Genomic DNA, 12,480 nt, shown 5'->3' with positions numbered 1-12,480 from the left:
TTCTGACAAAGAACTCTTTTCTTGATTATATTAGCCATTATAAAATGATCGAGATTTTTCGGTTCGAAATCAGAGGGTGGAAAACGAAGTCTGAAATAGAATATCTTGCAAAATGCAACAAAGTTGCACATGAGAAGACAATAATTTCACCGGACCCAGCTCAGTAGACGCACATGCGGATTTGCAAGTATTTCATCAAACATGTAAAATGATTGGCGTTTTCATACACTATGAACCGACGGTATGCCGCAATGAATTGCGAAAATGTTGAATAAAACTATGTGCAAAGCACGCTCTTGCATAATATGTGGCAAAAATTAACATGGTAAAAAAAAATCTCATTTTTGAAAAGGGAAAATAAAGCACTTTTTAAAAACACCCAATGAAAAAAGCACCTTTAAGGGCTTTTAAATAACGAAAATCGAAAATAAGCACCCTTAAGCACTTTTTAAAAACGCTATGCACCATGAATTCATAAATAAACACAAAAATAAACATACTTGCTGGTTTAGTCTGAAAATAAATTATGGGAGTTTGAGCTCCAACGGCAGCAGAAGCAATGGTATATGTTCGCATGTATGCAGCATATCTTGTAAATGGTTTTAGATGAGTCAGAAGAGTTATCACAGTAGGGTCTTCATTGGCATCAACATCATCAATTTTCCACCTAATTTAGTAAAAACCATCAAGACATTATGATATCAAGTAACCATTTCCACTAATGAAAAATTTATAAATTAAACAAGAATGTAGAGTATTAATATTAGGAGTAAATGTAATGTCATTTTGTAGCATAAATATTCGTTAGTCTTAAGAACCAATTCATTTTTTTTCGATCCATTTCGATCCGGCATTGAAAGGTTGTTGCTAACGAGGGTGAATATATTATTGATTATGAATAAAATCTCAACAACAAATATCAAATGCACCGAAATGACAATACTTACCGTTCTTCCTAATACATAGGATATAAGAGTGTACTTATTAAATTATGAAATATTCATTAAGGAGTAAAATACAGTAAGATCTCGATTATCCGAGCTAATTGGGACCGCTAGTACCTCGGATATCGGAAATCTCGGTTAATAGGAACCATGTATAAAAACCTTCCGTGCTAGCGAATTTAACTACTTTTAAAGTAAAAAACAATAGGACGTTTTTTAAATGATAAAAATAAACATATATGAACTTATGTTTCACAGCTAAAAAGACTTAAAAAGGAAATCAACTCTAATAGTAAAATGGAATTTTTTTTAACTATACTTGGTTAAATATCGAAAGACGCATTTTCAAAAATAACACAAATCTCAAGGAAATATTATATTTTTAAAATTTATATGATTAAACTTACAAGTCACATGACCACTGTTAACAAAGCATTCATGGATGTTGTCTTCTCAGGGTGTAATATTTCATGGAAGTTGAGTGCTTTTGTGGGGAATAAGTGCCTGTATCACGGACAACGAACTAATATGTGTATAATTTCTTCCAAGCTCATTTTGGAGAGGAGAAAAAATTTTTTGACTTCGTTATTGCCTCGGTTAACAGAAACCTCGGTTAATCGAAGCTCGGTTAATCGAGGCTCCACTGTATATTTATAGTGAAAAAAATAGATATAATACATACTTTCAAACAATTCTCATTAGATATTTTCTCAGAAAATATAAAAAATTTATGTTGTTACAAAAGCAGTTTGTTGTAACAAAGTTTGTTGCTTGTTATAACTCAAATAACAAAGCACAAAAGGGTCAGTATTTTCAGAAAGATAATTAGCTTCAATAATGGACAGACAAAATATTTAAATGCACTATATTATTACTACTACATTTTTAGTATTGTCTTTGCGTTAGAATTAGAACACTTCTCTTAATAGAAAGAGATAACTTCTTGCAAGCAAATGAAAAATTAATCAATGTCTAAGTTGAGCCGATTTCAAGAAGGCATACCAGCATCATTTTTTTTTTATTTCATTAAATCATAAATGAAGATATCACCTAATCACTGTTAATGCTAATGTTTGAATAATTGGTGGTTTTAAATAGTTTCATTTACAACATAAATTGTAGGAGAAGCAAAAAATTTTAATTTATGTTTTTTCTCCCATTAAGTGTTTTTCTTAATAATAATTAATACATCAGAGGAACCCCAAAATTGAACTTGCTAGTTGCTAACATAATGAACCCCAAAACTGAACTTGCTAATTGGTAATATAATCTAAATGAAGTAGCATTCATTAAAAACCACTGTACTAAGTTTTGCAATCTATAATCTAATTATGCTAACCCATACAGCACAATTCATCCGAAACACTTCCAGAATTCATCCACATTACCTATGAAACGTCGTGGATAAAATACCGACGTCTACGAGACATTTTCCTATAGCTTATGTATAGGTAGTTCATAATAGCTTAAGTAAAAAGTCTTATAGATAACTAAGGTAGACATAATAAGGATAAAACCCTCGGTGGACCTTAGGAGACATCTATGAAATAACTATTAAAAAACATCCCTTAGAATTTTCCTATAGTTGAAAAATAGATGTAGAATTGAAGTAAAATGAATAGCTTGCTAAATCAACACATTTAATAAATAATATTTACATTTATTTACAATTTATTTTACACAATGTGTTGTAGTTAAATTTGGCATAAAATATTTATGATGCGTATAGCACAAAAACAACAAGAAAAGTAATTCTAAAATTAAGAATGAAAGTTTATGTTAGAAATTGCAATATTTTTTTCTCAACTATGTTGGCATAAACAATACAGTAGACTCTCGATAATTCGAGTATCTGCAATAAATATATTAAGGATATTACTTACTCATCGGCTCCACATGCATCTCTACCATCAAATATTGTCACATTTCCTAGTCCGTCTGGTCTATAAGCAATAAAGTGAATTTTAACAAAAAGCTCAACGTAAGTAGGAAAAAAAATGAAAAAGCAATATGGATATAGTTAACTTTTTACTACACATGAAATCGGGTGGAGTGCAAACCAGAAATTATTTTCCCAAATCATAAACCAAACAAAATAATAATAATATTTTTTTTTCTTTAAAAAAAAAAAAAGGATTCTTCAGTGTAATATCTATTTAAGTCAAAAATTAACTATCCTCAACAATTTATGTGAGAAGGTAGAAAATTTCAATTGTCTTTTGTAGTCTGGTCAGTATAACATTCTTTAGCTCAGGCACTTCCTTAAGTGGGTGTTTAAATGCTTTTTGCTAAATAGTGTATTTTATATTTCTAATAATATTTTATTATATAACTTATTTTTTGCATGAAGATATTTTAAAATGTTAAATAAATTAAACACAAATACACAATTTTCCCATTTATTGAAAATAAAATCCATCCATCATTTTATTTAAATAAAACAAAATTCTAAAATTCCATGTTCTATATTTATAAAATGCCAGTTAATAATAGTAAAAAGCATTATAATGTTTTGAAAATATGTGTAGTTTTTATGAAATATATTAATCTGTTATTGGTTAAAAATTAGTTACTTTTGACTAGCATTTGTAAGTCAAAAGCAATAGTCAGGAATTCTATTCATAGAATCAATTCTTTATGTCTGCAAGAAAAAACAAAGGATAAAGAAAACTTTTACTTCAACTTCTATTGTCGGAACAAGTTTTTAAAAAAAATAGTTACAAAATAAATTACTTTGTTTAAAAAGGCAATGGTGAAAAGTTGTAATATTTTTAAAAAGAAGTTTTTGTTTTTACTTCTTAAAAATTCGTTGGGGAGAGTGTTGTAGCTCGGGTCAGAAGTATTTTTTGACCCCCACCCCCACTCAATTACAAAATTTTGCATTCAGTATTTGCAGTTGAAGCCTGTATTAACAGGTACTATCTGCAGAGTAGGTGACTATTTCAAGTTGTCCAGGCATATGCTAAAGAACATTTTATTTTTTTAGTTACTCAGTAATTTATTTTAGTCAATTTGATTGAAAAATATAATTGTAAATCCTATACTGCTTATACTTGAAAACAGAACTAAGATGGAAAAAAAAAAGTACTGAAAAGATCTCCTCTTTTAAAATAAAATTCCAATTTTTGGAAGAACATAAATTATTTTTGTCAGGAAAATCAAAATCAAAAGAATGCAGGTTGTACCTTAAACCAGTCTCTGCCTCTATGTAAACATAAATATTAGATTTTTAATAAAGCTTTAAATTTGTGAAGTGTTCCAATAGTTATTCTTTGTATATGACTAACTTGGTTTATTTTAGCATATGCAGGTTACAGGAAGAAAAAAAGTTTTAATTGTGTGGATATCAAAATTCAATCAACTTAAATTTTTTATTTATTTTTTTTTTTTTTTTTTTTTTGAAAAAAGGAAGAAAAAAAAGAGAAATCTTTATGAATGTTATTCAAGAAGTGACATCCCATGTAAAAGATATGAACCAAGTTATGGATGTTGTTGTTGGGGATGGAGCATATACTCCCTCAATACTTCAGACAAATAAAGAAATTTTCTTGTATCATCATCGATTAAGTTTATCAAAATTAAAAATAACAAGAAACAGATACAAAATAATTATTCTTTTTGCAGATATTTAATAGAGATAAGGAATTCTTTTCTTATGTGTGATTATATATTTTGATTTTGTCCCCTTCAAAATTTGAAAAGAGATGGCCATAGACCAAGATACAACACTTTGGAGCGATTTTTCTTACTTTTAAAAAAAATTCTGAAGTATATCACGCAATTTGCTCTCTTTAATATGCATGTATAAAAACAGTTGAACTTAGATTTAACGTCATCAGTGAATAAAAATTTCCTGCTTTAAATGTCTTTTCAGCTTGGTCTCCTTTCATTTCACACATCAATAACGTAAAAATATCCTAATATTTAGAGCGTCCTCTAGTATGATTTCCCGAAAATACTAACATTCCCAGTCATTTTTCACTTAAATGTTAGTTGATAACTTTTAAGTAATGTCAAAATATATCTATTAAAATACAAATCAATTAATAAAGCTTGGATGGTCGCAGTCAATTTCAACAAATATTTACAAGAATTTGATAGAAAAATGTGAGAACAAAAGTGCAATGAGACATTATCCATCAATTAATGAATAGCTCAGAAGAAATCAGACTTTTCAAATCGTACATTTTTTTCCAAATTGCACACGAAAGCTGCAACCATGCGATCTAGGAATAATCCATCATTTTAAAATTTCCTATATTAAATAAATTGTGAAAATGGTCCTGGCTAAGTTGGAGTACTGTACAACATATATACAACAAAAAATATGAACAAATGCTTTAAACTTAATAACATCTGCCGTGAAAAAGTTTCTGAAGACAGTATCTTTGATGGTTTTAGAAAAGGTTTTTTGTCAGTTCTGACAGCATTTCAGAACAGAGCCTGATACCAACTTTATGGAGTATTTGAAATGTGATAACAATTTAATGACTTGTGAATCAAACGTAATTTCAACAGTTGAAATTAAAGACTCTAGTGGTGATGAATAAGATCGAGAATCTTTAGATCAGCCACTATGAATTTAAGAAGCAGCATTTATATAGCAGACTGAAAACTTACTTCAAAAAGAGAGAAACAGGTGCATTGGAATTGCTGGAAAATTCATTGTGTACTTTAAGACTATTACATTTAATTTTCAGATTGTATTTTAATTTGAACGCATTTCAATTTTAGCTTTTATGGGATTTTTCATGTCCCCAATATATTGGTGCCCTGTTATTTATGAAATTTTTGTCCAGCTCGACAAGAGTCATTAAATTGAAGTTCTACTGTTGTGTGTGTATATACATATCAATAGACTAAAGTATAATGTATTTCCCACAAAATTTCTAAGTAATTTTAATTATTATTATCTGCATGAAAAAACAAATAAATAAACAAGGTACAAGGTAAAATTAAAGGTACAATACTCTTCCCTAGGTATAGCAAAATCTCACAGTAGTTGACCTTGTACATTTTAATTCAGTTTTCAGACTGATATTTAAATGATAGTTGAATTTCTCATAAGAATTCTTAGTTTCTAAGAAACAAGTTTAAAAGTTAGCATTCTTAGAAATATAGTAGATTAATTAGATATAAACCATAAACACAATTATATATGATTTTAAAAAACACTTACGCTTCTTTAAAGTAAACAACATAGCCCAAAAGTGACCGAAAATCAATATTTTTATGAGCCAGTCTAAAATTTGTCCATCTCAGACCAACAACATTAGCACCGACACGCCAAACTTCCATATCCATATCGATGACATTACCTATAACAATTTTATAATCAACATTTTATATCAGTAATTTTTCATTACCATAGTATTTAATCATACTTATTTTACATAATATTTTATAAAGAACATTCAGTTTCCAACATGTTTGTCCCAGTGAAAAATAAAAACATCTTCAAATAAAATAAAATCTTTGAATTTTGTAAAAGTTTGCATGCTTGACATTGAAGACATTGTTCAGGCTTTATAATGGTTCAAAATAAAATTCAGGACAAATTACAAAAAGACTTTTAAAAAAATATGGCCACCACACAACATTCTGATCAACACTAAGTTGATCAGAAATGATTTTAAAGAATAGTGCAATTTTGCACATGCGTTCATACAAGAAATCTCGGAACCTGAAATTTCTTGACTATGGAATCAGATTCCTTAACATAAAAATGGATTGAAAGTTGAAAAGAAAATTGATAATTACAGCTATTTTCCTGGAATAAGCTACTTAAATTCTACAACTTGCATAATCTACAGACTAAAGAATAAATGCAAACAAAAATAAACATAAGACAAATTTTTAAAAAAATGCAGCAAATTCTGGAAACAAAGATTGCCAAAGTAAAGAGTAACAGACTATGACTCAACTAATAAACAATGACTAGACTAAACTAATAAGTAGACTAAAACTAATAAACTATGACTCAAAGCAAAAGGACATCTAAAACTACATAACTACATTCGATTTATAAATGAAAGAAAAAAGTATAAGAAATGAAAAACAATGCTTTGACTGCAATTTAATGGATAAGAGGAAAAAAATTTACTATGCAAAAGTGCAGAGGTTTTTTTTTCCCATCATCAAGTGTCAAATAACATCACAGGTCAGAACGATGAGTAATTTGTGGACTGTCTCTAATTTCGAAATATTGTATGTTTGCAATATTTAAGAATTAAGTTATATTATTAAATACATTAAAAATATGATTTAAACTTTCCAAAACAACTAAGATCTGCATTGTATCAAAACTTTACCATAAAAAATTAGTAAATGATTCCAGAATTTAATGACTATTTTCATGACTTTAAATAATAATAATTCAAAGGATTCAGTTTAATCTGAAAATAGAGTGAAATACAATGTTTTTACTTTATAATTTTAGATAATTAAGGCTTTTAGTGAAAACTAGAAATTTTTTTAAATAAAGAATTATGCAAAATTAATAGAATTAACGGCTTAAAAACACTTTTTTTCATATCATGGAAATTTGTCACTCAGATGGAACAGAGGGGACCCGGCCTCTTCTCTAAGAAAAAAAATTTGAATGAATGATGCAATAACGCAAGAAAACGACCATAAAAGAAGCCAAAATAACACAAAAAGTTGAGTCCTCGATACAAATTCAATAATCACAATTTATTTTTGGTACAAAATAGTGATTTATTTATAATCCACAATATTTTCTAGAATAATAGTCTTAACAAGATCCTCGCAGCAATGTTTAACTTATATATCAAGCCTATTTTAGAATTAAATAGTAAAGTCAGATTCTTTTTTTTTTTTTTTCGATTTCCTTCTTTTTTTTTCTTTTTTTAAATATAATTGTAATGAGGAAGAAAAGTTTTTACTCTTCTTCAGATGCTCATGTGTTAGCCATCCTGTTCATAATCTTAGGGTCAAATGCCTATGACTGACTAATGATGATAAGAGGTGTAATATGGCAAAAATAAGAAACAATTCCGTAAAAAAGATGCGACTTAATAAGAAAATTCTTGTAGCAGAACTGTTCTAGCAATAATTTGTTCTTCTGAGGAAAATAAAAAAAGGGATTCCTTTTTTCACGCTAACTCTTTTTTTTTTTTAATACAAGTTTCGGATTTCACTTTTAAATAAGAAATTACTGGTTTTGACATTGATATGTATATAATTTCTTATCAACTGTAATAATTTTTTTTTCTTTTAAAATTCATTTCAGTATAACTTTTCAGTTGAAATTATTAAGTTTCGAAGAAACAAACAAACAGAAATATCAGGGCAAAACGTAAAAAATCAGAACATATTTTTAATCAAGAAAATAAGGAATATCAGGATAACTATGAATCCTGAATAGCTTTATTCATTTTTTTTTTAAATTGTTAAAATAAATGTGTATCTATAAATGTGTTTAGATAAAAAGCATGTGAATTCCATTACTTTTACCAAAAGGTTTAAATCAATTTTAAATTACATTACTGCTAGGCTGAGTTGAAAATTGTTCAGCACTATTAAACATAAACAAGCATCTACAAGCCACTAAACAAATACTTACAAGCCACTAAACAAATACTTACAAGCCACTAAACAAACACTTACAAGCCACTAAACAAACACTTACAAGCCACTAAACAAACACTTACAAGCCACTAAACAAACACTTACAAGCCACTGAACAAACACTTACAAGCCACTAAACAAACACTTACAAGCCACTCTATCTCCATTTGAGCTAGGGGAGACATCTCTTTCATCCCAAGGCATAACCTCAGCATGGCTTTTAAGTTCCTCAATTTTATTTGGACATAGTTTGGAATTGAAATGGAAGAAAACTTTACCACCTTTGATCATAAGCTTATTTTTCCTACTTTCCCAATTCCACAATTCTTGAAGATTCTGGTTGTCTAATACAAGCAAGGCATATCTAAAATAAAAGGGTTTTTTTATTTTTTAATTATTGAACAAAACTACTTCTGTAAATGTCAAAAACATATATTTTCTGTTATAAAATTTTTATATAATACATTCATATTAAAAGTGGAGAAATATTTAGTTCAATGCGCTTTAAAATTTACTCCAATAACAGATTTCTTTGATTGATAGTAGTATTGTATTCATATAAATTGTGATTTTATATAAATTTTGTATACTATACCTTTCATTTTCATAGATATATTTTTTATATAGAATAAAATGTAATAAAGTGTCACTAAACTCAAATTATAATTATTTATTCATTATTAAAAAGAGTTTATTTCTTCAAACATTATACTAAGTATTACATGCCATTTCAAAGTAAAAATTATTGAAAATATAGAATTTAAGTTTGACTAATGCACTTCCCTTTAAGTTGAATAACCTACTTATTTGAATATAATGGGCTGGAACCAATGGTATTGCTTAAAGCAGGCCTGACTGTACATAAATATATATATATATATATATATATATATTCTTTTTTTAAAAAAAGTAAAGGAAAAAGGCAAAAAACAAATAATTCATATTCTTTTTTCTGAAGTATAAACTAACTATTTTAACATTGGAGAGATTAGGAACGACTGGGACAACAATAAAACGGCATATAAATGAAACATACAAACAGCACTTTATAGTTGAAAGTATATAGATAATTCAATTAATAACATATATTTTATACCTTACTGAAACATTCAGACTAAACTTAAGAAAATATTCAACTCACTCTTTTTTGTCTAATTGTTCTCCATGGATGTATGCCAAATCTCTCAAAAAATTTAAAGACACCAGAGGGTAAGATCTAGCAATTTTTAAATAACCCCTTATTTCCTTAATGCTGCTTAGGCTGGATTCCAATTCTTTGATGATATTATCTAAAACAGTAACAAAAAATATAACATTTCATGACACCTAAATATAATTTAGAACATAGAGCAGAAAAAAATTCCATAAAAAACACAATTATTAAAAATCAACAAGATTATATTTTCCTTCTCTCTCTTTAAACAAACTAACTAAACCGAGTTTCAAATAGGTTGCATAGTTACCAATTTAAAAGGATTTTTACTATGACTTGTTTTTATATTTAAAATAGTAACAACATTTATATTATTTGTCTTACTTTTTTAGATTTATAAATATGGTTTTAACAACCACTACATATTATTGAATTCCATGCAATCATTCTACCAACAATAATTCAGTTGTCTTTTCCCTACAACTAGAGAAAATCATCTTCAGAAAGAATATAAAATTGTAGTTATAATTATATCTACTAAATAAGACTTAACTAAATAAGATATTTATAGGATAAGATACTTTAATAAGATAGCAGGTATGATTATATACAAGGATGGTAAGTTTCTTACAAGAGGAAAAAACCATGGAAGAAATGCCTGAGAAAAAAAAATATGTTTCTTCCATCCCAAATGAAAGAAAATCTTTAAAATATAGAAATATCAAGTATTAAATAGTATTATCTCCAAGTCATTTAATGAAGCTATTTTAAATACTCAATGAAAATAAAAAAATAAAAAATTTGAAGAAAAAAAGAAATTTAATGAATTAAGAAATTAAAACAACTGTGGTTTTTAAAGAAATTAAAACAACTGCGGTTTTTAATGTTTAACATAAAGAAATATAAAAAGAACTTTATTTTGGAATATAAAGAACTTTTAAAGTATCATAATCAAATTATCCTATTATTGTAATAAAATACAAATCACACATTGTATTCATAGTTGCAAACAAGTTTTCAAAACCAAATTCTGTTAAGTATACATACTGAAAACCATTCTTACATTGAATATAAATATTAATTATAAATATTAGTAATAAATAAATATTTTTAATACATACAGTGCTTTAACACACTTAATCATAAAATTATAAGTTAATTATGAATTAAATGAAAATAAAGTTAAAAATTTTAAACTATAAATTTTTAATCCATAATTAATACATTCGAATTTTTAAATTCATGATAAAATCTAGTCAAGTTTCATTCCGAAATCGCAAAGTTCCAGTTTCCTTCATTTTTTCCAGTGTTACAGGTTTCTTCCGGAGGAAATGCTGACTCAGATTATATACAACTTAAATTTGGCTGAAATCACTTTTGATAAACATCACTTTTATCAATGCTTTATAAATTTATGTATGACAATTACTGAAGAGGGCTTTTATTTTGAGCTCCTCTACACCAAAGTTCAATAAAAACATTTGATGAATTATACTAAAAAATAAGGTCAAAGAATAATATTATCCAATACTAACTATCAAATTCTACTAATGCACCAACAAATAAAAAAAAAACCTAACATCTAATTAAGACACCTAATCTCTAATTAAAACACCTGACTGCATAGTAGGGACAAAACATTCCCATCATATATACAGATGTTTATCAAAATAATGAAAACATCCTAATTTTATAATAAGTCCTTTATTAATAGGGCGTTACGCAACTATTACAGAATTATAAATTCTGAACAGTAATCAGAGGAATATTACACAATTCTTCATGGAATATACCATAATGGAAATTATATTAAGGTCGGGGGACTGCCCAAACAAAGATAATATTACACTTCATCTTCGTGTTCATCAAACCATGATTGAACAAGTCCTGCTGTATGAATATGAGCATTAATGTCTAGGAACATTACATTTTCTGCAGGAAACAAAGTTTGCATCATAGGATGGACCTGGACAGCAAATTATTTTCTATATTTCTCCCCAAGTATTTTATATTGAGTACATTATATGTGCATTTTTGTGTTACTATGCTGCTTAGTTATAAAAGCTGCAACAAATCAAAGTGAACAAAAATAGTAAAAACTTAACTAATAAAATTTACAGATCAGATAATGAAGTGGAACTTAATAGTTAAAAAAACTAGGTAAGAAAAGAAAACATTTCAATAAAATAAAATATGCGTTTCAATATCAAGCCCTATTTAACTCAATTTGAATAACAAGTTTTAAATGTTTTTCACTGCAATAACTTACAGAAGATGTTGTAATGCAAACAACAGAATAATAGATTTTATATCAACTATTGCTATTCTATTAGATCAAATGTTTGTAAAACACATAAGCTCATTGCGCTGGTAGAGAAACATTTAAACCACCACCATCAACATCTAATTAGACAAGATATTACAAACTTTTCCAAAATTAGTTGGTGTAAGTAATAATGCATTTTGTGTTCTGAAGTTGTACGTTAAACAATGGCTGAAGTTCAGTCAAAAAATAAGTCAAGCATTATTCCTATCCGTGTAGATAAAAAATTATAAAAAATAAGTTATTTTTATACATTTTGCATGCTGTAGCTTTTATTTTAGAAAAGTCCATCTCACTCGTGTTTAAAGAGCAATCTGATTTAATTAGAGAGATGTTAAAGCCGTAACTTTCTTGTTATAAACGAACGTGACTGTTGTTCTGAAACATACATCCAATTTAGAGAGAGAGAAAAATTATAAAAAAGCATTTTTTTTTAAATTTAAAATTATTTATTATTTCAATGGAAAAAA

The 12,480-nt window shown here is 27.4% G+C and overlaps 1 protein-coding gene across 3 annotated transcripts in view; it reads right to left on the bottom strand.

The window, feature by feature from the left end:
• Positions 1-12,480, bottom strand: part of LOC107443324 (insulin-like peptide receptor) — a 148,041-nt gene that overhangs the window by 28,505 nt on the left and 107,056 nt on the right. For all 3 annotated transcript variants that reach the window (XM_087167820.1, XM_016057149.4, XM_087167821.1), the window contains 5 exons: positions 9,676-9,823; positions 8,684-8,898; positions 6,124-6,262; positions 2,828-2,887; positions 501-667 (listed from right to left, as the gene is read on the bottom strand). In XM_087167820.1, coding sequence (XP_087023946.1) covers positions 501-667; positions 2,828-2,887; positions 6,124-6,262; positions 8,684-8,898; positions 9,676-9,823 — 729 coding nt within the window. The remainder of the gene's footprint in view (positions 1-500; positions 668-2,827; positions 2,888-6,123; positions 6,263-8,683; positions 8,899-9,675; positions 9,824-12,480) is intronic.

Source organism: Parasteatoda tepidariorum, chromosome 7, assembly GCF_982258835.1.
Source record: "Parasteatoda tepidariorum strain Cologne lab strain chromosome 7, Ptep-v5.0, whole genome shotgun sequence".
Lineage (NCBI taxonomy): Eukaryota > Metazoa > Arthropoda > Arachnida > Araneae > Theridiidae > Parasteatoda > Parasteatoda tepidariorum.
Note: the sequence above shows the minus strand (reverse complement) of the source record. Positions and strands in the feature narration are given on the sequence as shown.